The sequence below is a fragment of the Rhinopithecus roxellana genome, chromosome 14 (genome assembly GCF_007565055.1).
Source record: "Rhinopithecus roxellana isolate Shanxi Qingling chromosome 14, ASM756505v1, whole genome shotgun sequence".
Lineage (NCBI taxonomy): Eukaryota > Metazoa > Chordata > Mammalia > Primates > Cercopithecidae > Rhinopithecus > Rhinopithecus roxellana.
Window position 1 is genome coordinate 56,878,871 of NC_044562.1, and position 27,964 is coordinate 56,906,834.

Consider the following 27,964-nt stretch of genomic DNA (forward strand, 5'->3'; position numbering starts at 1 on the left):
TAGCAGGCGCCCTCCCTGCCCCAGAGCAGAGCCAACAGGAGTGACCAGGATGGTGGGGTCAGGGTCTCCAGGCCTAACCAGCCCGGGCGACCCGGGTGAGCAAAGACAGGGTCCGTGGGGCCTGTCTCCCGCAGCTCAGCTCGGCCCAGAGGACACTGGTACTTCCTCTCTCTTCCAACCAGAGGGGCTGGGGAGTGGCAGGGCCTGGAAGACCCTCCCAGCAGGCTGGCTGAAGCCCTGTCTGGAGGCACAGCTGGGCTGCGAGGTAGGCACAGGTGGGCACCTCCATGCACAGGGGCTCCACAGAGGATGTACCACAGGCGGGCAGAGGAGAAGGTCTCCAGGCGGGCCCAGGGCTGCGAGGTCTGTCCTGAGCACAGTTCTGACCTTTTCCTTCCCAGATCCCAGCCCAGGCCCAGCCCAGGCCCACAGGCCACCTCTGTTGTGGGGAGCAAGAAGGAGGCCTCCAGCCCTGCCCGCCACACGTAGGGACCCTCTGCACACACTGGCTGGCTCTGCCCCCAAACCCAGACCCGGCCCCTGCTCCCCAGAGCCCTCCCCAGAGGCCCAGGCAGGTTTATGGTTAACAGGAGACTCTCCAGGTGCCCCCAAGGAAGGGCCCATCTGCCCCTCCTCTTCCAGAGGGATTCAGGCCCAGTGGGGAGGCGTGACCATGCTGGGGTCCCGGGCTCTGCCCTTGGGGCTGTTAGGAGGCGCCTGCCTGGGGCAGGATTTACGGTGGGGGCAGGACTTACGGTGTGACCAGCTCTAAGTCCATGAGATGGAATCTGGCCAGCACCAGCAGAGTCAGGGCCAGGAGGAGGAGGAGGATGACCCGGAAGTACCTGTGGAAATGGCAGCCGTGAGTGCCCAGGCCGGGCTGCGCCAGCCCCACCCCACCTCCCATCCTTCGGCCAAGCCCAGGTCCTTGGGCCACACAGGTCTGGGCCTCCCCTCATCTCTGTAACATCTTGTCCTCAAATCCACTGGGTGCCGGCCCAGTGGTTAGGGGGTCTCAACCCAGGACAGGCCTGAATCTGATCCCACCCCAACCACCCCTGAATGGCTCAGGGCTGGAAAGAGCCTAGTGGATGAGCCATCCCCTTCCCTGGGGTTCGGGAGCTGACAGGGCTGCGCTCCTGGGACCAGAGGTGGGAGCAGGTCAGGGGACCTCTACCCAGGCAGGGCCCCCGGGAGACTGTGATGGGACGGAGACCCTGAGCTCCGCACCCAGGGGATCTGGAGAGGCTGAGAGTTTGGTGCAATGGACTGTGCGCCCCCAAAATCCACAGGCCAAACCGCTAACATACAGCGTGGCAGTGCCTGGAGGTGGGGCCTCTGGGACATGTCAGGGTTGGACGAGGTTGTGAGGGCGGGTGGAGTCCCTGTAATGGGATTCGTGTCCTTCTGAGACAAGGAAGAGACCAGAGTGCAGCTTCCACTCCCCACCCTCACTCCCCATATGGGGACACAGAGAGAAAGTGGCATCTGCAGGCCAGGAGGAGGGCCCTCCTAGGAACCCGCCACGCTGGCTTGAGATCACGTGCCTTCCGGCCTCCAGAACCGTGAGAAGCACATGTCTGCTGCTGGGGCCATCCTGTCTGTGGTGTCTGCTGTGGCAGCCCGGGCTGACTGGGCCTGAAGGAAGCATGATGTCTCCAGACAGGGAGGCGGGGCCCACACGAGGAGGCCTGAGGAGGCCTGGCCTGGGTCCCAGGAACCTGGCAGGTGCAGCCAAATCAGGGAAGAGCAGATCTGGATAAGGCCTGACTGCAGAGTCGGGCAGGGAGCCAGGGTCCCCCATCCACTGGGCAAAGCTCCCCATCAGGTGACAGCAGCAAAGAGGCCCCTCAATGATGGGGTGGGGCTACCACGTGGGCCGGGTTCCCTCAATGATGGCGTGGGGGTGCCACGTGGGCCATAGTGTCTCGGTGCAGGTCAGGCACAGGCTATAAGGGAAGCAGACACCACACCTGCATTCGACAAGCTCAGCATCTGGAGAGGACACAAGGGGTGAGCTTCCTGCTTGGACTGGGGCCTTTGCATGGGGCTTTACAGAGTACACAGGAGCACAACAAGCCAGTGGGGAAGGAGGAATTGTAACCAAGGCAAAGCAGGGCAAGAAGCCCAGCAGCTGGGAGGAGAGGGCAGGCGGCAGGTGGGCCAGGGGGCTGGGGGTGCTAGAACAGCAGGGAGACAGGACCCAGGCCCAGTGCGACGTCACTCTTCACCCTCCCGGGACGTGGAATTGGGTTAGGATCTGCCCCGCTGTTCAGTGATCACAGGACCATTCATGCTCTGCTGGGAGAAGAGGGGAGGGCTGGGCTGGCTCTGCCCCGCCCCACTGGCCCCTGCCCAAGAACAGTTCCTGACAGGCAGGTCCTCACTCCCACATGCTGGCCCACCACTCCTCTCCTTTTGGGGAAAGGAGATGATTTTTGCATAAAATAATCTTGAATTTTAGCATAATCCCCAAGAAGAGAATTTTTAACTAAGAAGTCACTTCTAAAGTTCAAACGGACAAAAAACATATAGTGATGGCCAGAAAAATTCTAAACAGTCATGATAACGAACATCAGCTCTCCCAGATCTACTCCATAGATCACAATCAGTTCCATATGGGGTCAAAGATTTAATGTAAAAAAATAAAACCACCGAAGTCAGAGGATAAAGGAGAATGAGGCTGGCGCAGCGGCTTACACCTGTAATCCTAACATTTTGGGAGGCAGAAGTGGGAGAATTGCTTGAGCCTAGGCGCTTGAGGCCAGCCTGGGCAATATAGTGAGACCCCATCTCTACGTTCTTGAAACATTGCTGTCGGAATGTTTCAAGGATGGCTGCGCCAGGGTGGCCAGGTGCATTCTGACGGCAAACAGGGGCAGCCCTCAAGACCTCAAGCCCCCCACAGTCCCCTCACCCTGCATGGGACCTCAAGTCACCCCTGGGGCTGTGGCCACAGCAGTGAGCTGGCAGGCAAGGCTCTGGTCAAAGTGCCTGCCCCACTCAGCCACTAGCTGGCCCACGTGGGGCCAGCTCAAGGCTGCCAACAGCCCAGCCCCTCACGGGAACCACCCAGTAGTCCACAGCGGAACCTCCAGCTCCAAGACTGCAGCTTTCAGCAGAACCTCTTCATATGACATCTTGTCTCTTTTCTTCCACACCAAGGGTGTGGGTCTCGAAGACACTGGGGATGGTAGAACCAGGAACTCCCATCATATCTCACACTTCATCCTCAGGGCACACACAGCACCTCAGACACCAAGGCCAGCGCCACCACCGTGGCTCTACCACAGCTACGCTTCTAGGAGATGGGACAGGAGCTTCCCGGCCCTCCCTTCACCTCCACTCTACAATTTTTCAATGCACCTTCAAGTCCTTAGTCAAAATGGAACCACCTTGAAGAGGTTCCCAGCGGCCAAGGCCCAGTAAACTCTAGAATCCCCAGGCACAGGGAGGAGAGCGTGAGGGCCGCAGAGCAGAGAGGGCCATGCACCCCAGGCAGAATCAGGGTCCCGCTGGAGACACCCACAGCTTCAGGAGAGAGGACATGTTTTCCCAAACCCAGACGAGGCCCTACACGGACCGCGGAGCTCCTGCTCTGCGGCTGGATCCGTTCTGCGGACTTGCCAAGACCCTCCCGGGAGAGGGCTGCACGGGGTGCGACTCCGCGCAGTTAGCGATTAACCCACTGATAAGGCCCAGGGTGCGAAAGGCAGTTTTATGGCTCCGCACAGTTAAAGATTAACCCACTGATAAGGCCCGTGCGGGACACCAGCAGGGTCTCTCAGCCGCCACCCTTGGCCATCACTTCCTTCCGCTATAGTCAACTCCTTCCTCAAACACCCTGCACGTTTATGGTCCCTCACTCTGCACCTTTATGGCCCCTCTGCACTTCTTTGGGAGACACTGGCCACGTGTTTGAGAGCTGCTTTCACACTTACAACACTCACCTTGGCCTTGGGGCAACATGAATCGGTCTCTGTTCTTTGCAACTGCCCAATTAAAACAATGAGGTTTCCAGAGAAATGCTACAGCTTTCTCAAGGCGGGCTCTTGCCTTGCCAAAAGACCTGCTAGTCCCACACCTGCAGGGATCAGGCAGGGTGGTCGATGTTGGAGCAACCGGGAAGGGGGCCCAGGAGGTGAGTCCAGCCACAGGTGCACTTGACCGACCCAGAGGACCGTGGGGCAGTGAATGGGCGATGTGTTGCACCAAGCAGAGAGATGGTGTTTCTGTCCTTACACCAGGAGTTACACATTGTTACACATTCTTTAAGGAGAGCCCATGGCTGCACTACTGTGAATTTACTAAAAACCACTGAATTGTGCACTTTAATTGGGTAAATTCTTTAGTATGTGAATTGCATCCTAATAAGCCTGTTAAAAAAGTAAAACATCGGCCGGGCACGGTGGCTCAAGCCTGTAATCCCAGCACTTTGGGAGGCCGAGACGGGCAGATCACGAGGTCAGGAGATCGAGGCCATCCTGGCTAACACGGTGAAACCCCGTCTCTACTAAAAAATACAAAAAACTAGCCGGGCGAGGTGGCGGGCGCCTGTAGTCCCAGCTACACGGGAGGCTGAGGCAGGGGAATGGCGTGAACCCGGGAGGCGGAGCTTGCAGTGAGCTGAGATCCGGCCACTGCACTCCAGCCTGGGCAACAGAGCGAGACTCCGTCTCAAAAAAAAAAAAAAAAAGTAAAAAATCAATTCAAAATGTTAAAGAGTTTAGCTGCTAAAAAACTTGAAAGCTAATGATTGTGGGGGGAAAATGAAATATTGCCAAAAATTATAAACCATTTGACATTGCTTTCAAGTACCTTTAGCTCTTAGGGGCTTCGTAAAGTCCCCAAGGACCCTCCCCTCAAGCTGAAGCTGCCTTATGGGACTCACAACTGGGGGAACTGCAGCCAGGCCCTGCCGCCTTTGCTCTGAGGGTTGCCAGAGTAGCTCAGTGGTTCCCAAAGGGCCTCAAACTTCCTGCTGTTGGGGCCTCGGGGCTTGGAGGCCACCGACCTGCTGCCTCCTTGGGAGCGCCCAGAAGGTCTGGCTTTCCAGCTCTGGGCAAGTTGCTGGGACTGATGGTTCTTGATCACGCAGGGCCATCAGGGGCCACAGTGCACCTGCCCCGGACAAATGGCCCTGGCAAGTCCCTGAGGCTCCCCAAAAGAAAGAGCAGAGAGGCCAGGGAGGCACTGGCCCAGTTCCAGTGGGGACAGAGGGGACGGCTTGAGGCACCAGGCCCAGGCCCCGGCCCTGGGAGTACAACTTGGTGACACATGAGTGCCTGCAGCACAGCAGTTCCCAGGGCATTCAGAGAGAATTCTGCAACTTTTGAGTAAGAACCAACAAAATATCTAAAATTAGGGGTAATAAAAGTCTTGGGCAGGTGTGGTGGCTTTTACACCTGTGATCCCAGCACTGTGGGAGGCTGAGGTGGGAGGATCAATTGAGTCAAGGAGTTCAAGACCAGCCTAGGCGATATAGTGAGGCCCCATCTCTGTGAAAAACACAAAGATTAGCCAGGTGTGGTGGCTTGAGACTGTGGTCCCAGCTACTCACGAGGCTGATGCAGGAGAATCACCTGAGTCAGGGAGGTGGAGGCTACAGTGAGCCTTGATCTCACCACTGCACTCCAGCCCGGGTGACAAAGCCAGTCTCTGTCTCAAAAAAATAAACAAACAACAACAACAACAAAACACACACCTTAAGACATCCTGTCTCCAGCTCAGGGAACTTCTGGTTTTGGAAACCTTGATGACTATGAGGAAGACTCATTCAAATTCTTATGGCGATGGTTTTTCACACTCCAGGATTAAACACACACACACAATACAAACACACACAACACACAAACATACACATACACAATACACAATACACACACATAATACAAACACACACAATACACACACATACACACAAATACACAATATGCATACACAATACACACACTCATGCACACACAATATGTACATACACACATACACAATACACACACACACAATACAAACACAATACACACACATACACACAATACACAATACACATACACAATACACACATACATACACATACACACATACACGCATACACAATACATACACACATACACAATACACACACACAATACACAATACACACATACATATACACAATACACACATACATACATATACACAGGTACTCACATACACAATATGTACATACACACATACACACTACGTACATACACACATAATACACATACACACACAATACATAATACACATACACACAATACAAACACACACAATACACATACACACAATACACAATACACACATACATACATAATACGTACATACACACATACACAATATGTACACACACAATACGTACACACACAATACACACACATACACATATATGCACACATATACACATACATACATACACACATACACAATACACATACATAGGCCGGGCACGGTGGCTCACGCCTGTAATCCCAGCACTTTGGGAGGCCAAGGTGGGCGGATCACAAGGTCAGGAGATCAAGACCATCCTGACTAACACAGTGAAACCCCGACAGCCGGGCGCGATGGCGGGCGCCTGTGGTCCCAGCTACTCGTGAGGCTGAGGCAGGAGAATGGCGTGGGCCCGGGAGGTGGAACTTGCAGTGAGCCGAGATCACACCACTGCACTCCAGCCTGGGTGACAGAGCGAGACTCCATTAAAAAAAGAAAAAATACACACACATACATATACACACATACACAATACATACACACAATACAGACACATACACATACACACACAATACACACACATACATATACAGATATACATATACACACACATACACATGCATATACAGTATGTATATACACACAAACACACACATACATACAGATACATACACATACACACACATGGACACACACATCCCCCTGCGGTTCCTTCTGACCACCTCACTGAACATGAATGAACTTTATGGCAAAATAAACTTTCTAAATTAACTGAAACCTGTCTCAAATTTGTGAGGTTCATAGGTTTCAGTTAGTTGAGAAAGCTTATTTTGCCAAGGTTGAGGATGTGCACCCGTGACCCAGGCTCAGGAGGCCCTGATGACGTGTGCCCAAGGTGGTCAGAGCACGGTTTGGCTTTATACATTGTAGGGAGACATGAGACATCAGTCAGCATATGCAGGGTGAACATTGGTTCAGTCTGGAAAGGCGGGGCAACTCAAAGCAAAGGCAGGAAGACTCCAAGTGGGGAGGGCGCTTCCAGGTCATAGGTAGGTAAGAGACAAATGGTTGCATTCGTTGGCGTTTCTGATGAGCCTCTCCAAAGGAGGCAGTCAGATATGCATTGATCTCAGCAAGCAGAGGGGAGACTTGGAATACAATGGGGGCCAGGTTGGCCCTAAGCGGTTCCCAGCTTGACTCCTCCCTTTATCTTATGGTGATTTGGAGGTCTCCAGATACTTTCCTTTCACATTTCCCCCATTTTCTCTTTAAAATCTTTTGGAGAAAGCATTTTAGAAGAAAATGAGTCTGTTCCCAGGTTTCGTCTGATCTGTCACGACTAGAATGGTTTATTCCTAGATAGGAAGGTCCTGAGTTATTAAGAAAGCTTATTTTTAGCAAGTTGGGAAGTCTCATGTCCTAGGAAGAGAAAATAGGGGGAGGAAGAAAGAAAAACAACAACAAACCAAAGAATAACCCTGCAAAAATTGATATAGGCCCCATAACTTTAAAGTTCGTACATCGTAGGTGGGTATGAAAGTAGCTTATGTATATAAATAGGTTGCTGCTATTTTCTTCTGAAGTTTAAGTTGTCTGGCTTCAGTTCGCAGGGCTTTAAGAAAGCACAGCTTAGGTTTTAGTGACTCCAAATTAGGAAAAATGAGGGGGGTGGGTGGGTGTGGTGGCTCATGTCTGTAATCCCAGCACTTTGGGAGGCTGAAGCAGTTGGATCACCTGAGTTCAGGAGTTTGAGACCAGCCTGGCCAACATAGTGAAACCTCATTTTACTAAATAATTATAATAATAATACAAAAGTTAGGCAAGCACGGTAGCAGGTACCTGTAATCCCAGATACTAGGGAGGCTGAGGGAGGAGAATTGCTTGAACCCAGGAGGCGGAGGTTGCGGTGAGCCAAGATCACACCACTGCACTCCAGCCTGGGTGACAAGAGCAAAACTCCATCTCAGAAAAAAAAAAAAGAAAGAAAAGAAAACAAAACAGAAAAATGGGGAGGGAGCAAGCAAAGGAAAAAAAAAATTGCAAACATTATTTTGAAGACTTGTAGCCAAGGAAAATTAGGATTAGGTCCAAACTGTAGAAAATAATAAAAATTGAAAACATTAGGCAAGACTAGAATCTAAAAACAGGTGCACCACCATTTTGAAACATAATTTTTCTCTCTCCAGTTTCCCATTTTCACTAAAGACAAATCATGGTAAGACTGGTTTGCTTTGTTATACTTGGCCTGATTATTTGTATATAGTACAGCAAGAATAATTACTTTTTACATAGGCTTTTATTTATTTATTTTGAGATGGAGTCTCGCTCTGTCGCCCAGGCTGGAGTACAGTGGTGTGATCTCCACTCACTGCAAGCTCCACCTCCTGGGTTCACGCCATTCTCCTGCCTCAGCCTCCCAAGTAGCTGGGACTAGAGGCGCCCACCACCACACCTGGCTAATTTTCTGTATTTTGAGTAGAGACAGGGTTTCACCGTGTTAGCCAGGATGGTCTCGACCACCTGACCTCATGATCCACCCACTTCGGCCTCCCAAAGTGCTGGGATTACAGGAGTGAGCCACTGCGCTCAGCCTACATAGGCTTTTAAATTGGCTTTGATGGAACATTGTTCCATAGGAGGAATCTCAGATAAGACTTTTTTTTTTTTTTATACTTTAAGTTCTAGGGTACATGTGCATAACGTGCAGGTTTGTTACATATGTATACTTGTGCCATGCTGGTGTGCTGCACCCATCAACTCGTCAGCACCCATCAATTCATCATTTATATCATGTATAACTCCCAATGCAATCCCTCCCCCCTCCCCCCTCCCCATGATAGGCCCCAGTGTGTGATGTTCCCCTTCCCAAGTCCAAGTGATCTCATTGTTCAGTTCCCACCTATGAGTGAGAACATGCGGTGTTTGGTTTTCTGTTCTTGTGATAGTTTGCTAAGAATGATGGTTTCCAGCTGCATCCATGTCCCTGCAAAGGATGCAAACTCATCCTTTTTTATGGCTGCATAGTATTCCATGGTGTATATGTGCCACATTTTCTTAATCCAGTCTGTCACAGATGGACATTTGGGTTGATTCCAAGTCTTTGCTATTGTGAATAGTGCCACAATAAACATACGTGTGCATGTGTATTTATAGCAGCATGACTTATAATCCTTTGGGTATATCCCCAGTAATGGGATGGCTGGCTCAAATGGTATTTCTAGTTCTAGATCCTTGAGAAATTGCCACACTGTTTTCCACAATGGTTGAACTAGTTTACAGTCCCACCAACAGTGTAGAAGCGTTCCTATTTCTCCACATCCTCTCCAGCACCTGTTGTTTTCTGACTTTTTAATGATTGCCATTCTAACTGGTGTGAGATGGTATCTCATTGTGGTTTTGATTTGCATTTCTCTGATGGCGAGTGATGATGAGCATTTTTTCATGTGTCTGTTGGCTGTATGAATGTCTTCTTTTGAGAAATGTCTGTTCATATCCTTTGCCCACTTTTTGATGGGGTTGTTTGATTTTTTCTTGTATATTTGTTTGAGTTCTTTGTAGATTCTGGATATTAGCCCTTTGTCAGATGAGTAGATTGCAAAAATTTTCTCCCATTCTGTAGGTTGCCTGTTCACTCTGGTGGTAGTTTCTTTTGCTGTGCAGAAGCTCTTTAGTTTAATTAGATCCCATTTGTCAATTTTGGCTTTTGCTGCCGTTGCTTTTGGTGTTTTAGACATGAAGTCCTTGCCCATGCCTGTGTCCTGAATGGTACTACCTAGATTTTCTTCTAGGGTTTTTATGGTATTAGGTCTAACATTTAAGTCTCTAATCCACCTTGAATTAATATTCGTATAAGGAGTAAGGAAAGGATCCAGTTTCAGCTTTCTACTTACGGCTAGCCAATTTTCCCAGCACCATTTATTAAATAGGGAATCCTTTCCCCATTTCTTGTTTCTCTCAGGTTTGTCAAAGATCAGATGGCTGTAGATGTGTGGTATTATTTCTGAGGACTCTGTTCTGTTCCATTGGTCTATATCTCTGTTTTGGTACCAGTACCATGCTGTTTTGGTTACTGTAGCCTTGTAGTATAGTTTGAAGTCAGGTAGCGTGACGCCTCCAGCTTTGTCCTTTTGACTTAGGATTGTCTTGGCAATGCGGGCTCTTTTTTGGTTCCATATGAACTTTAAAGCAGTTTTTTCCAATTCTGTGAAGAAACTCATTGGTAGCTTGATGGGGATGGCATTGAATCTATAAATTACCTTGGGCAGTATGGCCATTTTCACGATATTGATTCTTCCTATCCATGAGCATGGTATGTTCTTCCATTTGTTTGTGTCCTCTTTGATTTCACTGAGCAGTGGTTTGTAGTTCTCCTTGAAGAGGTCCTTTACATCCCTTGTAAGTTGGATTCCTAGGTATTTTATTCCCTTTGAAGCAATTGTGAATGGAAGTTCATTCATGATTTGGCTCTCTGTTTGTCTGTTACTGGCGTATAAGAATGCTTGTGATTTTTTCACATTAATTTTGTATCCTGAGACTTTGCTGAAGTTGCTTATCAGCTTAGGGAGATTTTGGGCTGAGACGATGGGGTTTTCTAAATATACAATCATGTCATCTGCAAACAGGGACAATTTGACTTCTTCTTTTCCTAACTGAATACCCTTGATTTCTTTCTCTTGCCTGATTGCCCTAGCCAGAACTTCCAACACTATGTTGAATAGGAGTGGTGAGAGAGGGCATCCCTGTCTTGTGCCAGTTTTCAAAGGGAATTTTTCCAGTTTTTGCCCATTCAGTATGATATTAGCTGTGGGTTTGTCATAAATAGCTCTTATTATTTTGAGGTACATTCCATCAATACCGAATTTATTGAGCGTTTTTAGCATGAAGGGCTGTTGAATTTTGTCAAAAGCCTTTTCTGCATCTATTGAGATAATCATGTGGTTCTTGTCTTTGGTTCTGTTCATATGCTGGATTATGTTTATTGATTTGCGAATGTTGAACCAGCCTTGCATCCCAGGGATGAAGCCCACTTGATTATGGTGGATAAGCTTTTTGATGTGCTGCTGAATCTGGTTTGCCAGTATTTTATTGAGGATTTTTGCATCGATGTTCATCAGGGATATTGGCCTAAAATTCTCTTTTTTTGTTGTGTCTCTGCCAGGCATTGGTATCAGGATGATGTTGGCCTCATAAAATGAGTTAGGGAGGATTCCCTCTTTTTCTATTATTGGAATAGTTTCAGAAGGAATGGTACCAGCTCCTCCTTGTACCTCTGGTAGAATTCAGCTGTGAATCCATCTGGTCCTGGACTTTTTTTGGTGGGTAGGCTATTAATTATTGCCTCAATTTCAGAGCCTGCTATTGGTCTATTCAGGGATTCAACTTCTTCCTGGTTTAGTCTTGAGAGAGTGTAAGTGTCCAGGAAATTATCCATTTCTTCTAGATTTTCTAGTTGATTTGCATAGAGGTGTTTATAGTATTCTCTGATGGTAGTTTGTATTTCTGTGGGGTCGGTGGTGATATCCCCTTTATCATTTTTTATTGCGTCTATTTGATTCCTCTCTCTTTTCTTCTTTATTAGTCTTGCTAGCGGTCTGTCAATTTTGTTGATCTTTTCAAAAAACCAACTCCTGGATTCATTGATTTTTTGGAGGGTTTTTTGTGTCTCTGTCTCCTTCATTTCTGCTCTGATCTTAGTTACTTCTTGCCTTCTGCTAGCTTTTGAATGTGTTTGCTCTTGCCTCTCTAGTTCTTTTAATTGTGATGTTAGAGTGTCAATTTTAGATCTTTCCTGCTTTCTCTTGCGGGCATTTAGTGCTATAAATTTCCCTCTACACACTGCTTTAAATGTGTCCCAGAGATTCTGGTATGTTGTATCTTTGTTCTCATTGGTTTCAAAGAACATCTTTATTTCTGCTTTCATTTCGTTATGTACCCAGTAGTCATTCAGGAGCAGGTTGTTCAGTTTCCATGTAGTTGAGCGGTTTTGATTGAGTTTCTTAGTCCTGAGTTCTAGTTTGATTGCTCTGTGGTCTGATAGACAGTTTGTTATAATTTCTGTTCTTTTACATTTGCTGAGGAGTGCTTTACTTCCAATTATGTGGTCAATTTTGGAAAAAGTGCAATGTGGTGCTGAGAAGAATGTATATTCTGTTGATTTGGGGTGGAGAGTTCTATAGATGTCTATTAGGTCCGCTTGGTGCAGAGATGAGTTCAATTCCTGGATATCCTTGTTAAGTTTCTGTCTCGTTGATCTGTCTAATGTTGACAGTGGAGTGTTGAAGTCTCCCATTATTATTGTATGGGAGTCTAAGTCTGTTTGTAAGTCTCTAAGCACTTGCTTTATGAATCTGGGTGCTCCTGTATTGGGTGCATATATATTTAGGATAGTTAGCTCTTCCTGTTGAATTGATCCCTTTACCATTATGTAATGGCCTTCTTTGTCTCTTTTGATCTTTGATGGTTTAAAGTCTGTTTTATCAGAGACTAGGATTGCAACCCCTGCTTTTTTTTGTTCTCCATTTGCTTGGTAGATCTTCCTCCATCCCTTTATTTTGAGCCTATGTATGTCTCTGCATGTGAGATGGGTCTCCTGAATACAGCAGACTGATGGGTCTTGACTCTTTATCCAGTTTGCCAGTCTGTGTCTTTTACTTGGAGCATTTAGTCCATTAACATTTAAGGTTAATATTGTTATGTGTGAACTTGATCCTGCCATTATGATATTAACTGGTTATTTTGCTCGTTAGTTGATGCAGTTTCTTCCTAGCCTCGATGGTCTTTACATTTTGGCATGTTTTTGCAATGGCTGGTACCGGTTGTTCCTTTCCATGTTTAGGGCTTCCTTCAGGGTCTCTTGTAAGGCAGGCCTGGTGGTGACAAAATCTCTAAGCATTTGCTTATCTGTAAAGGATTTTATTTCTCCTTCACTTATGAAACTTAGTTTGGCTGGATATGAAATTCTGGGTTGAAAATTCTTTTCTTTAAGAACGTTGAATATTGGCCCCCACTCTCTTCTGGCTTGTAGAGTTTCTGCCGAGAGGTCTGCTGTTAGTCTGATGGGCTTCCCTTTGTGGGTAACCCGACCTTTCTCTCTGGGTGCCCTTAAGATTCTTTCCTTCATTTCAACTTTGGTGAATCTGACAATTATGTGTCTTGGAGTTGCTCTTCTGGAGGAGTATCTTTGTGGCGTTCTCTGTATTTCCTGAATTTGAATGTTGGCCTGCCCTACTAGGTTGGGGAAGTTCTCCTGGATGATATCCTGAAGAGTGTTTTCCAACTTGGTTCCATTTTCCCCCTCACTTTCAGGCACCCCAATCAGACGTAGATTTGGTCTTTTTACATAATCCCATACTTCTTGCAGGCTTTGTTCATTTCTTTTTCTTCTTTTTTCTTTTGGTTTCTCTTCTCGCTTCATTTCATTCATTTGATCCTCAATCGCTGATACTCTTTCTTCCAGTTGATCGAGTCGGTTACTGAAGCTTGTGCATTTGTCACGTATTTCTCGTGTCATGGTTTTCATCTCTGTCATTTCGTTTATGATCTTCTCTGCATTAATTAGTCTAGCTGTCAATTCTTCCACTCTTTTTTCAAGATTTTTAGTTTCTTTGCACTGGGTACGTAATTCCTCCTTTAGCTCTGAGAAGTTTGATGGACTGAAGCCTTCTTCTCTCATCTCATCAAAGTCATTCTCTGACCAGCTTTGATCCGTTGCTGGCGATGGGCTGCGCTCCTTTGCAGGGGGAGATGCGCTCTTATTTTTTGAATTTCCAGCTTTTCCACCCTGCTTTTTCCCCATCTTTGTGGTTTTATCTACCTCTGGTCTTCGATGATGGTGACGTACTGATGGGGTTTTGGTATAGGTGTTCTTCCTGTTTGATAGTTTTCCTTCTGACAGTCAGGACCCTCAGCTATAGGTCTGTTGGAGATTGCTTGAGGTCCACTCCAGACCCTGTTTGCCTGGGTATCAGCAGCAGAGGTTGCAGAAGATAGAATACTGCTGAACAGCGAGTGTACCTGTTTGATTCTTACTTTGGAAGCTTCCTCTCAGGGGTGTACTCCACCCTGTGAGGTGTGGGGTGTCAGACTGCCCCTAGTGGGGATGTCTCCCAGTTAGGCTACTCAGGGGTCAGGGACCCACCTGAGCAGGCAGTCTGTCCGTTCTCAGATCTCAACCTCCGCGTTGGGAGATCCACTGCTCTCTTCAAAGCTGTCAGACAGAGTCGTTTGCGTCTGCAGAGGTTCTGCTGCCTTTTTGTTTTTTTTTTTTTTTAGCTGTGCCCTGTCCCCAGAGGTGGAGTCTACAGAGACAGGCAGGCTTCCTTGAGCTGCTGTGAGCTCCACCCAGTTTGAGCTTCCCAGTGGCTTTGTTTACCTACTTAAGCCTCAGCAATGGCGGGCGCCCCTCCCTCAGCCTCGCTGCTGCCTTGCGGTTAGATCGCAGACTGCTGTGTTAGCAATGAGGGAGGCTCCGTGGGCGTGGGACCCTCCCGGCCAGGTGTGGGATATATTCTCCTGGTGTGCCCGTTTGCTTAAAGCGCAATATTGGGGTGGGAGTTACCCGATTTTCCAGGTGTTGTGTGTCTCAGTTCCCCTGGCTAGGAAAAGGGATTCTCTTCCCCCTTGCGCTTCCCAGGTGAGGCGATGCCTCGCCCTGCTTCAGCTCTCGCTGGTCGGGCTGCAGCAGCTGACCAGCACCGATTGTCCGACACTCCCTAGTGAGATGACCCCAGTACCTCAGTTGAAAATGCAGAAATCACCGGTCTTCTGTGTCGCTCGTGCTGGGAGTTGGAGACTGGAGCTGTTCCTATTCGGCCATCTTGCTCCACCCCCTCAGATTAGACTTTTTTAAAGCCGAGCCCAGCCACGAATTTGTGCCATCAAATACCTATGAGTTGAGTGATCTTCATCTCTTGAGGTTCCAGGATAAACTTGGGGCTCCTGGACCTGTCAGAAAGTGATATTCTTTTCTTGCCACAGGTCAGGAACCCTGTACAGGGACTCTGTAGACAAAGGTATGAGGCCAGTTTTTCCAACGGGTTTTTATTGGCTCCATAAGTCAAGTTTGATTCCTTAAATGAAAGCTCACCATTCCAGTCAAAGCCTTAGTACAATAACCAGTTTCTCCAATTGCGTCCTGTTGCAAAATGAAAACAAATTCTTATTGCACTTATATAAATGACTGCACTCCTATAAATTAAAAATATTTGCAAATAGTCTCCAAATTCTGGGGAAAACAGGTAGAACGTGTCAAAGAAGAGTCAAACTGTAAAATAATTGAAGAGATTTATTCTGAGCCAAAATGAGTGACCATGGCCCAGGACACAGCCCTCAGGAGGTCCTGAGAACATGTGCCCAAGGTGGTCGGGGTACAGCTTGGTTTAAAACATATTTAGGGAGGTATGAGACATCAATCAAATACATTTAAGAAATACATTCATTTGATCGAGAAAGGTGGGACAAATCAAAGCAGGGGCTTCCAGGCTATAGGGAAATTTAAACATTTTCTGGATGACGATTGAGTTTATCTGAAGGCCTGAGATCAACAGTAAGGAATGTTCAGGTTAAGGTAAAGGATTGTGGAGACAGGCCGGGCGCGGTGGCTCAACCTATAATCTCAGCACGTTGGGAGGCCGAGACAGGCAGATCACGAGGTCAGTAGATTGCGACCATCCTGGCTAACACGGTGAAACCCCGTCTCTACTAAAACAATACAAAAAACTAGCCGGGCGAGGTGGTGGGTGCCTGTAGTCCCAGCTACTCGGGAGGCTGAGGCAGGAGAAAGGTGTAAATCTGGGAGGCGGAGCTTACAGTAAGCTGAGATCCGGCCACTGCACTCCAGCCTGGGCGACAGAGCGAGACTCCGTCTCAAAAAAAAAAAAAAAAAAAAAAAAAAAAAGGGTTGTGGAGACCAAGTTTTATTGTGCAGAGATAGCAGACTTCAGAGAGATAGCTGGTTGTAAAATGTTTCTTATCAGACCTAAAAGTGTGCCTGGCTCTTAGTTGATTATCTCCTGGATCTGGGAAGAAAGGAAAACAAAGGAGAAAGGTGATTCTCTATAGAATGTGGATTTTTCCCACAAGAGACATTGCAGGGCAATTTCAAGGTATGGCAAGGAAATATATTTTGGGGTAAAACATTTTTACTTTCTTCCTTGTTATGCCAGAGTCAGATTGGAAAGTAAGTCATGATAAACAGGGTCAAATAAAACCTATCTGATGAAAATTTATGGTTTGTAGGACATGACTTCCCTGACCTCTTAGATAGGAATTTGGGCAAGATACAAAATCAGAGCTTAGTCCTCAAGAGAAACAAATATACCCCAAATTTTGTTCATAGGAGTATACTGAATTGTAAAAACCTGTCAATAGCTGAAAAGAAAAGTTTTCTCAGCTCTGAAAAATACAAAAGAAAGAATCAGCAATGTTTAAAGCAAAGGTCAAAAAGATTTTTTAGTCTTCTATCAGTTCAGTTTACACAGTTAACTCCTGTTCTGCTTGATATTCATGAACATTTCCACTCTCCAAGAGAGTCTGGAAAGTTTCTTTCTCTATTCTAATACCACAGTCTCCAAAGTTATCAGAATCCTATATTTAAGAACACTTGTTAGAGTTCTATAGCTGATTACAAAACCACCTTCTAAGGAGGACCAAAACAAGACAACAAATGTCTGTGGATGACAAAAAGTTTTAGGGCAACCATAGTCAAAGATGCAATTGACAAAGAAATTTGTTTCCTCTGTGGCACACAGTAATTTAACGTAACAATTATAATTGTTATTGATAAAGCATACTAAGTTATATCAGAATTATAGGAGTTTCCCATAATTTTGGAACACATACCAATAACATATTTATACAAACACAGCCTAAAGAAAACCAAATACCATTTCATATTTGACAATGCTTCCTGTATAATTTTTATACCAAATAAACTAAACTATGTCATTGTTGGACTTTGCGAACCTAATGTCTTAAAGGATTAATTAAGTCAGAAAAAGACATAATTTATAATTGGATTTTGCAAGTTTGTCAAATATCAAAGGTTTAAAACACTTGATATCACAAATTGGATCATTCATTTAACCAAAGTGGTAACTCAAGGACTTCAAAAAAGGCAAAAGCCTTCTTTGAGAGAGGAGATTTAACATTCCAAACAATAAGCCCTAATAAAAACAGCATGAAGTCAATTAAGTTTGTTTTTCATTCATTTATTTATTTGTTTACTTATTTATTTATTTTTGAGATGGAGTTTCACTCTTGTTGCCCAGGCTGCAGTTCTATGGTATGATCTCTGCTCACTATAACCTCCAGCTCCCAGGTTCAAGCAATTCTCCTACCTCAGCCTCCCAAGTAGCTGGGATTACAGGTGCCTGCCACCTTACCCAGCTATTTTTTGTATTTTTAGTAGAGATGGGTTTTTGCCATGTTGGCCAGGCTGGTCTTGAACTCCTGACCTCAGGTGATCCACCTGCCTCAGCCTCCCAAAGTGCCCGGATTACAGGCGTGAGCTACCACACTTGGCCCCAAGGAGTTGAATAGCTTTAATTTCTGACTCTGTGTTTCAAGAATGCAGTTTATTTTGATTGACATCTTCTATCAGGTCAGAATATGGGGCTTTAATTACTGTCAGTGTTGAAAATGTAGCAGGACTTGGTGTCCTTTTCACATGTGGGAGTCAAAGTCCTGTAACTCATGTCAGAAGTACTTTAAAAGCACATATAGAGAGATACACGGATGTAATAACCTTAGTTTTAAAAAAGTTTAATCCCAGTTTTTGTTTTCTTTTTTTCTTTTTCTTTTTTTTTTTTTTTTTTTGAGACGGAGTCTCGCTCTGTCACCCAGGCTGGAGTGCAGTGGCCGGATCTCAGCTCACTGCAAGCTCCACCTCCTGGGTTTACACCATTCTCCTGCCTCAGCCTCCCGAGTAGTTGGGACTACAGGCGCCTGCCACCTCGCCCGGCTAGTTTTTTGTATTTTTTAGTAGAGACGGGGTTTCACCGTGTTAGCCAGGATGGTCTAGATCTCCTGACCTCGTGATCTGCCCGTCTCGGCCTCCCAAAGTGCTGGGATTACAGGCTTGAGCCACCGTGCCCGGCCAATCCCAGTTTTTTTTCTAAGCAAACCAAAATTTAATAATAATGTGACAACTTGATCATATAAAAGTTTTTGGTTTCTTTTTATATAAATCCTCTTATTGTAACTTCCATAGACCATTCATGACATGCTTGGATTTTCTGGTTTGTCCTGAACTTCCCTCCTTCTTAAACAACCAGTCATTTTACTTTAGGACTAAATTTATCATACAAGATTCTAATATGAAATTATTTCTCTTTAAGCTTTCTTACCAAAAAAGTTCGCTATTTGTATAACTTTGTATCTTGTTTCATATATAACCTTTAAATAAGCTTTGAATTAGACCAAAATTATTCACCCCTTTAAAAGGACACCTTTTCTTTCAGCAAGAATGTTTTCCTACAATATATTTTTGTTGGAAAATACTCAAATAATGAAATATCTATTTTTTAATTTAATATAACTTTAGATTCTAAATTATGACAAGTTTGACTACAAGTATTTATCCTATTACATTTCCCTAATTATCTTATTTTACTCATTTACTTAGATTAGTGAAACATTGTGCACATGACACATAAATACATAGACATATTAGGAATGCTGATAGAAGTACATCTTTTTTCTTTCTTTCTTTTTTTTTTTTTTTTTTGAGATGGAGTCTTACTGTTATCGGCCTGGGCTGGAGTGCAATGGCACGTGATCTCAGCTCATTTCAACCTCTGCCTCCCGGGTTCCAACAAATCTCCTGCTTCAGCCTCCCGAGTAACTGAGATAACGGGCACCCACCACCATGCCCCACTAATTTTTGTATTTTTAGTAGGGACAGAGTTTCACCACGTTGGCCAGGCTGGTCTCGAACTCCTGACTTCATGTAATCCATCTTCCTTGGCCTCCCAATGTGCTAGGATTACAGGCGTGAGCCACCACACCCAGTCAGAAGTACATTTTATAGATTCATAAAGACCACTTTTTCCCTTAGACTTTCAGATTGTTTTGTTTTGTTTTGTTTTGTTTTGTTTTGAGACGGAGTCTCACTCTGGCACCCAGGCTGGAGTGCAGTGGCCGGATCTCAGCTCACTGCAAGCTCCGCCTCCCGGGTTTACGCCATTCTCCTGCCTCAGCCTCCTGAGTAGCTGGGACTATAGGCGCCTGCCACCTCGCCCGGCTAGTTTTTTGTATTTTTTAGTAGAGACGGGGTTTCACTGTGTTAGCCAGGATGGTCTAGATCTCCTGACCTCGTGATCCGCCCGTCTCGGCCTCCCAAAGTGCTGGGATTACAGGCTTGAGCCACCGTGCAGATTCTTGATAGCCTGTTTCACAACCCTAAGGTTGTGAAATAGCCTTAAATTTGCATATTAAAGGAAACAACTCAGATGAAAGTCAAATAGCTAAGTTTACATAGTAAGGTATGAAGAGAAAGTCTGGTGAGCTAGAGGGAAACTAAAGCAGACTTAATTGCCAATTGAACATAAAATTATATGTCTATTATAAAGGTCTTCAACTATATACACACATAGACATATACATCACTCATACACACACACAAAGATTCTATAGCTTTTACTTCAGTACTTTAGCCATGAGATAAATATAAGTTCACTGGCTTGCAAAAAAGACTTGTTAGATCAAAACAGTGGTTTTTATCTCAGTAGAAAGGTAACAGCAGATTTAAAGCAGGTAGAAAAGAAAACAGGGGAAAAGGGGAGGTAGGAACTCTATTGGTTTGGGGTCAACTTTAGGGCTCTTTTTTCCTTAATGTAAATGTGCACAAAGACTGTATTACTTCCATTTTACTCTGGCAAGTAGATGTGCCTTAAAACCTACAGAGTGCTCAAAAGGGGATCATTCTCTGTGTTTTCTCCTCATTCTGGGATTATTTGTTTCCTGCTTTTTTGTCTCAAAAGGAGGAACTAAGCTGTGGCCTAGGTTTTTGTGTGGTGGATTGATGTGTGCTGCTTGTGGGCAGGACTCCACAGTGTGTCACCCGCTGAGTCATTTCTGCCCTCTTACAAGTCTCAGTTTCTCTCTCCAGAGGTCTATGACCTCAGAGAGGGCTCAAAACGCTGGGTGATCAGCCTTTATATGCGTTTCCTGGATGAACTATTTTTAAATTAACTTTTGGGGGGATTTCCCTGAAGGGCTGCTGCACGTCACAGGGGGGTCAACTCCCTAGATACTCCCATGAGGCCCCCTGGTCACCCAGGGGCCCTTTGGCTGGGAGAAGCAAATACCCTTTCTCTTTGGAGCTGAAAAACTCAGTCTCTCATTTACCTATGAAAAGAACAGTTCAGTTCCTCACACAAATGCACACAGACAAACCAAACCGAGATTAATGTTGAGAGAAAAGCAATAGAGAAGACCCTTTAGAATGCATCTCCAAGCTAGAATTAGGATCCTTAAATAACAACCTCCTAGGAGAGAAAAGAAAAAAAAAGACCACTTCCTGTAGACTGTACTCAGCCACCCACAACTTTGTAGCTCTCATCTGCCATTATACACACCGAGGTCAAATCCTCTCACAGTGCAAGGTCATCTATGGTACCCCCAAAGCCAAAGAGGTCAGGTCATGCAATACAGGAAAACAGAGCTTTAGCCCTAAGAAGAACCTGCCCATGACTCTTGAAACCACAATGAAGACAGAACACCCGAAAAGGGGTGAGTGGGGCCTTTGTTCTGAATTCTTTAAAGGGTTCAAGTCATTAGAAGTCTTCTCTAGAGTCTTTGGTACTGCAGATGGCAAAGGGGGAAGGAGGTATAGGGTGGAAGAAAAGTAACTGAAGGAACAATTTTTTTTTTAAGACAGAAAGCAAACACAGAAACCAAACACATGCTTTTATGTTTGATCTTTTTTCCACCTCTGCAGCTACAAGGAATTTTAGCCAAATTAGAGAGGCCTTGTTACCCACAATTTGGAATTCTCACTCGGATTTGACCAAGTCAGGCTGAGTTGGTCCAATCCAATAAGAGAAAGACAAGAACAAACAAAAACAAAAAAAAACCCAACAATATATCACCGAGCACTCTGACGGTGGGAGAAATTAAGACCAGCTGGTTGTCTCGTGAGCCAAGACAGAACCCCAGTTCACTTACTTACCTAGGGAAGGGTCTCAGGCTGAAAACAGCTTTCTTTTTTTTTTTTTTTTTTTTGTTATTTAGTTTTTATTTCATAATCATAAACTTAACTCTGCAATCCAGCTAGGCATGGGAGAGAACAAGGAAAACATGGAACCCAAAGGGAACTGCAGCGAGAGCACAAAGATTCTAGGATACTGCGAGCAAATGGGGTGGAGGGGTGCTCTCCTGAGCTACAGAAGGAATGGTCTGGTGGTTAAGATAAAACACAAGTCAAACTTATTCGAGTTGTCCACAGTCAGCAATGGTGATCTTCTTGCTGCTCTTGCCATTCCTGGACCCAAAGCACGCCATGGCCTCCACAATATTCTTGCCTTCTTTCACTTTGCCAAAGACCACATGCTTGCCATCCAACCACTCAGTCTTGGCAGTGCAGATGAAAAACTGGGAACCATTTGTGTTGGGTCCAGCATTTGCCATGGACAAGATGCCAGGACCTGGATGCTTTAGGATGAAGTTCTCATCTTCAAATTTCTCCCCATAGATGGACTTGCCACCAGTGCCATTATGGTGTGTGAAGTCATCACCCTGACACATAAACCCTGGAATAATTCTGTGAAAGCAGGAACCCATATAACCAAATCCTTTCTCTCCAGTGCTCAGAGCATGAAAATTTTCTGCTGTCTTTGGAACCTTGTCTGCAAACAGCTCGAAGGAGACGCGGCCCAAGGGCTCGCCGTCGACAGCAATGTCGAAGAACACGGTAGGGTTGACCATGGCTAGTAGTACAAGAATTTCCTCGGCGGCAGTGTCTGCAAAGCCGAAAACAGCTTTCTATCATCCTAGAACAGGAAAAGAAACTCATCTTCTCTGTTGGAAGTGAGCTCAAACTCCATATAGGAGTTACCTTCCTTCCATCGTCACGGAAACAGGAGAACTTGCCTTCCTTGTTAGAAACAAGTAAAACTCCAAAAAAAAAAAAAAAAACAAAACAAAACAGAGGAAGAGTTGTACAGCAAAATAAGCTTTATATCTTGACCAATTTGGGGAGATTAGGGATTCTCTGGAGGGGGTGCTCTCAGACATCAGCAAATTATCCTGTTGATTTGAGCCATAAAGTTAGCTCATGCCAGTACCAAGCACCAATAGGAGGTTTGTCAAAGGTCAGAATCCCTCTGTGGTTACCAAAATGTGAACCTAAAAATTTGAGACACATCTCAGTTAATTTGGAAAGTTTATTGTGCCAAGGTTGACGATGCGCGTTTGTTACCCAGCCTCAGGAAGTCCTGACCACATGTGCCCAAGGTAGTCAGAGCACAGCTTGGTTTTTTTTTATACATTGTAGGGAGACATGAGACATCAATCAACATATGCAAGATGAACATTGGTTTGGTCTGGAAAGGTAGAACAACTGAAAGCAAAAGCAGGACAACTGGAAGTGGGGAAGGGCTTCCAGGTCGTAGGTAGGTAAGAGACAAACAGTTGCATTCTTTTGAGTTTCTGATTAGCCTCTCCGAAGGAAGCAGTCAGATATGCATTTGTCTCAGTGAGCAGAGGGGAGACTGTGAAGAGAATGAGAGGCAGGTTGGCCCTAAGCAGTTTCCAGTTTGACATTTTGCTTTAGCTTAGTCATTTCGGGAGCCCAAGATACTTTCCTTTTGTAGACCTATCTCAAATTTTCAGGGTTTGTATTTCGGTAACGACGGAGGGATTCTCAGGGGAGATGCCCCTGACCTTTGGCAAATCTCCTATCGGCACTTGGTACTGACATGAGCTAACTTTATGGCTCAAACCAATAGGACAATTTGCTGAGGTCGGGGAGCACCCCCTCCAAAAAATCCCTGATCTCCCAAAATTTGGTCAAAATCTAAAGTTTCTTTTGCTGTACAACTCCCTGCTTTTTTGGAGTTTTACTTGCTTCCAACCAGGAAGGCAAGTTCTCCTGCTTCCGTGACGATGGGAGGCAGGTAACTCCTGTATGGAGTTTGAGCTCACTTCCCACAGGGAAGATGAGGTTTTTCTTTTTTTTCCTGCTTCTAAGATGGTAGAGAGTATCTTCAGCCTGAGACCCTAGGTAAGTAGCTGAATTGGGGTTCTGTCTTGGCTACAGTTATCAACCAGCTGGTCTTAATTTCTCCTTACCATTAGAGTGCTCAGTAATCATATAAGTTGTGTGATTATTTGTTTTACTGAACTGTTTGTTAGTGTTGTTGTTTGTCTCTGTTTTTGTTGTTTTTTCAGTCTTTTTCCCACTGGGTTTGACCAACTCTATCTGACTTTATCAAATCTGAAGAAAAGTTCCAAATTACTGGGAACAAGGCCTCTCAAATGGTTAAGGTCCTCCCCGCCCAGCCCCAAACACACACACACAAAAGATGGTGTGGTGAGGGAGAAAGATACCAGCCAAAAAAAAAAAAAAAAAGAGGAAATATTTTTTATTTTGACCACTAAAGGGACTTTATTTACATAACAAGACTACCTTTTTGCTAGCCAGACCAAATTGAAAGGGCAATGTCTGTATTTATGAAACAGCAGCAATTTGTCCCAGGTGAAATATGGTAATGAGATTTAAAAATATTTTTTTAAAGGAGCTCAATAGTTAAAGTCAGCTTAATTAAAAGCTAATCCAAGGGGTGTGTGTGTGTGTGTATTTAGAAGGCCTTCTTCATGTTCTTCATGTTTTTGGGACTTTGTCCTTTTTTTGAGCAAAAGTTGTTTTTTTTTTCCTCAGTTGACTGAGTTCTGTTTTTCTTTATCTACTTCTGCTGTCTCTCCTTCCTCTTGCACCCTCTGCTGCACGAGAGACCTAAAATAGTTTATAAGAGCCTGGGGTTCCTTAAAGAAAACTAAGAAGGCACCAGACTCCCTTTGGGTTCCCATGGAATCCCTAAATGTGTAAACAGACAAGTTCATCTCAGCTTTTTTTTTTTTTTTTTTTTTTTTTTTTTTTGAGACGGAGTTTCATTCTTGTTGCCCAGGCTGGAGTGCAGTGGCACAATCTTGGTTCACTAAAACCTCTGCTTCCTGGGTTCAAGCGATTCTCCTGCTTCTGCCTCCTGAGCAGCTGGGATTACAGGTGCCGCCACCACACCTGGCTAATTTTTTGTATTTTTAGTAGAGACAAGGTTTCATCATGTTGGCCAAGCTGGTCTTGAACTCCTGACCTCAGGTGATCCACCCACCTCGGCCTCCCAAAATGTAGGCGTTACAAGCGTGACCCACCACGCCCAGCCTGTCTTAGCTTTTAAACTGCTTGCTTTTGTATCGTGTTACCTGATTTATTGAGTAAAATAGTTATTTGAAACAGAGGCTACTCTTAGGTTTTTACAGAAGAGTGTAGTTTAGACACTTAGAAATGTCTTTCTTTGGCCGGGCGCGGGGCTCAAGCCTGTAATCCCAGCACTTTGGGAGGCCGAGACGGGCGGATCACGAGGTCAGGAGATCGAGACCATCCTGGCGAACACGGTGAAACCCCGTCTCTACTAAAAATACAAAAAATTAGCCAGGCATGGTGGCGGGTGCCTGTGGTCCCGGCTACTCAGGAGGCTGAGGTAGGAGAATGGCGTGAACTCAGGAGATGGAGTTTGCCAAGATCGTGCCACTGCACTCCAGTCTGGGCAACAGAGTGAGACTCCGTCTCAAAGAAAAAAAAAAAGAAAGAAAGAAAGAAAAGGAAAAAAATTGAGATTAAAGTTTTTGTGGGTGTGGGTTTTTTTTTTTTTTTTTTTTTTTTTTTTTGGAGACGTAGTTTCACTCTTGTTGCCCAGGTCTCACTCACAGAGTCTCAGCTGGGGTCAGGCACACCCGCCCTGGTAGACCTCAGGGGGCCCCAGGGCAGCCAGTGGGGCCTCAGCTTGGCCCCAGCTAATCAAGTGAGCCTGATTCCCCAGGCTCTGGGCCTCTTCACAATATGGCCACAACCTCCACAGGAGGGGGCACCTAGGACAGTCCAGGCCAGGCAGCTGGCCCCACACCTCTCAGCCCTGTGACAGGGTGTCCTTGGCCAGTGTCCCAACAGCTGATTTTAAGTCACTCCTTAAAGGAAGGTGAGTGAATTCATAGCAGCACAGACCCCGGGAAGGTAGGGACCTGCGAGCGCAGGAACGGCTTCGAACTGCCCTGGAATCACCCCAAACAGGATGGCGAGCAGGAGAAGGAAAATGCAAGGCATTCCTAGCTACACCCACCTCCCCTTCAAACCTAACTGGGAAGAAATCCACCTCCCCTCTGTTTATAGAAGGCAGACAGCACAGCAGAGCCCAGCTTCCCCTCACCACCCAGAGCCCCGGGAGCACCCTAATGCGCACACACCACCAGCGTTCCAGCAAGCACCTGGCACTCCCACCACCACAGCCCAGCCACGGGCCTGAGCCACAGGCTGAGACTGGGAGGTCCCAAGCCCAGCAGGTCTCGCCCTCCCCGGCCGTCAGCTGGACACTTGAGCATCTCCATGCCAGTGTTGGGGGACAGCTTCCTCACTGGACCCCACATCCCAGAACCCCCAAATACCCAGGAGCAGCCCCAGACCTGGGCAGGAGGGGCCCCCTACGTCCGAAATGAAGCCAAGGCAGGTGAATTCAGGGAAGCCTGACTAGGATCCAAGTCACTTCCTTTGAAAGACAAACACAAAACCCACTCCTGTCAGTCTCAGAATAGCCACAGATGACGCGCTTTGTCCACCTGGGAGGGCCCAGTTGCCCCCCTTACCTCTGCAAGCCGCCCAGCGTGGACACCATTTTGGCCTCCAGCCTCCAGCGAGGGGACAGTTGAGGCTTGAGCTCCCCCGAGGTCCCACTGCCTTGGCCCCTGCCGGCTCTGGGTTCCCCAGGGCACAGGCACAGGCAGGGTGCAGCTGTGGGGCAGGAGCTGGAATCCCCAGAAGTTCACCTGCCTCCTGGGACGGGAGCCACGCCCTCTCCCTGCACCTCCTTCGGAGGGCTTGGTCTTAACTGTTCTGTTCTCAGGAAGAACTGGCTGAGGGAGTCTGGGGAGCCCTCGAAGGGCCGCTGTGTTCACCAGGCCCTGGGAGGACCTGCCTGGGACCTACCCTTGCTCCCCTGCCCCACCCTCAGTGTCCATCCCCCAGGGGGGCTTGGAGGGAGCTGTCCCCACAAGGGACGGGCTTGGTGGGCTCCAACAGCACAGCGAGGGCTTCTGGACTCAGAACTCAGGACCTGACGCAGATGAGAGGGCAGCGGGCCCTGTGGCCATTGTGAGGATGAGCAAGGAAAGCCCAGCCTGAGTCCCCAGCTTCCTCCCCCTCCTCCTCCTCCTCTTCTTTCTCCCGCTCCTCCTCCTGAGCCTGCTTCACACTAAATGAAAATCTGACTTTTTAAAATCTTGGGCTGGACAATAAGTTCTGAAACAGGACAATAGGAGTGGAAAATAAATAGAAATATTTGTTTAGATTTTACGCCATGAAAATTCATTTCTCTCTTCAGGAAACAGATATTAATTCAGAGACAAGCAGCCAGGGAAATGCTGCAACATTGTGACCAGGTGCTACAGCGAATCCACAGGAAAGCCAGATGCTCCTCAGAGCTACGGGCCACGAGTCACCACCACCCTCGCCCCATCCCACCAGCCCTGGTGGCCGCCATGCCCTCTGACGCCAAGTTCTCCACCTTCCCATAACACCTCCCTGTTGGTGCCAACTGAGCCTGGATTCCGGGATTGGCCCCAGCCCAAGGCAGCTTCCCTGCCCCAGCCAGTGCCTGGTTCGGGTGGGTGCAGACCACACAGCCACAGAGGCAGAAATGAGGGTGGGCTGACAGGCTTGGAGGAGGGACCGAGCAGACATGGACTCCCTGGTATCAGAGACCCTGGGCTGGGCAGCTGCTGGTGAGAGGCCCAGAGACCCCCGGCCTCCCTTCCCCCATTTACCTCCATCTGCAACCCAGGGGCCTGGTGCCTCCACCCCTGCCTGGGCATCACCCTCCCGGCTGCTCTGTAGACCTCCAGAGCCCGAGTCTGCGGGAGGCGCCAGCAGAGCAGCTCCTGGTGCTAACGGCAGGTGGGAGGGACGCCGGGGCCTTGCTGGCATGGCTGGGCAGCTCTCCACCCGGCAAGCCCTGCGCCCTCTGCATTCCGTCGTCAAGGCCTCCCCGCTGCTTCTTCCACCCGCCCTGCCCAGGGCACCACAGGCTCAGCCTAGGAACAAAGATGTCGTCTCATGGGTCTTTACTCCGGAATCACCTTGACCGAGCCACGCGTTACAGACGGTGGGGCCGGTGGACAGCAACCTGCCAGGGACACACGCCTGAGGGTCACAGCCTGAGAGTCACAGCCAGGCACCTCTCTACACATGCCTGAGGGTCATGGCCAGGTGCCTCCCTCCCAGGTCGAAGTCCCAGCTCTCCAGATCCCAAGTGACTTATGGGGCCTGAGCAAGAAGTGTGGGCCTGGGCAGGGGGTCCTCAGCCACCAGCCACCTTCACCCTCTGCTGGGGCAGACAAGGACAGTGCAGTGTGGTGTGGAGCGGTGGCCCCAGCCCCAGGCTGGGAAAGGGACAGAGGCCCGGCAGCCAGAGGGAGGAGGCTGCCTGTTGCCAGTGGGGCCCTGCTGGGAGCCCCAGGGAGTCAGGGTGTC

General features: G+C 47.0%; 1 protein-coding gene across 2 annotated transcripts in view; it reads right to left on the reverse strand.

Annotated features, from left to right (window-relative positions):
* GAL3ST2 (galactose-3-O-sulfotransferase 2) overlaps positions 1-26,233 on the reverse strand; it is a 32,535-nt gene extending 6,302 nt beyond the window's left edge. Inside the window, exons 1-2 of one of the 2 annotated variants that reach the window (XM_010376981.2) lie at positions 26,083-26,233; positions 756-845 (exon numbers count right to left, since the gene is read on the reverse strand). In XM_010376981.2, coding sequence (XP_010375283.1) covers positions 756-845; positions 26,083-26,111 — 119 coding nt within the window. In that variant the 5' untranslated portion in view covers positions 26,112-26,233. The remainder of the gene's footprint in view (positions 1-755; positions 846-26,082) is intronic. The other variant, XM_030915934.1, reaches the window with a different exon arrangement.
* Between the last annotated feature and the right edge of the window lie 1,731 nt (positions 26,234-27,964).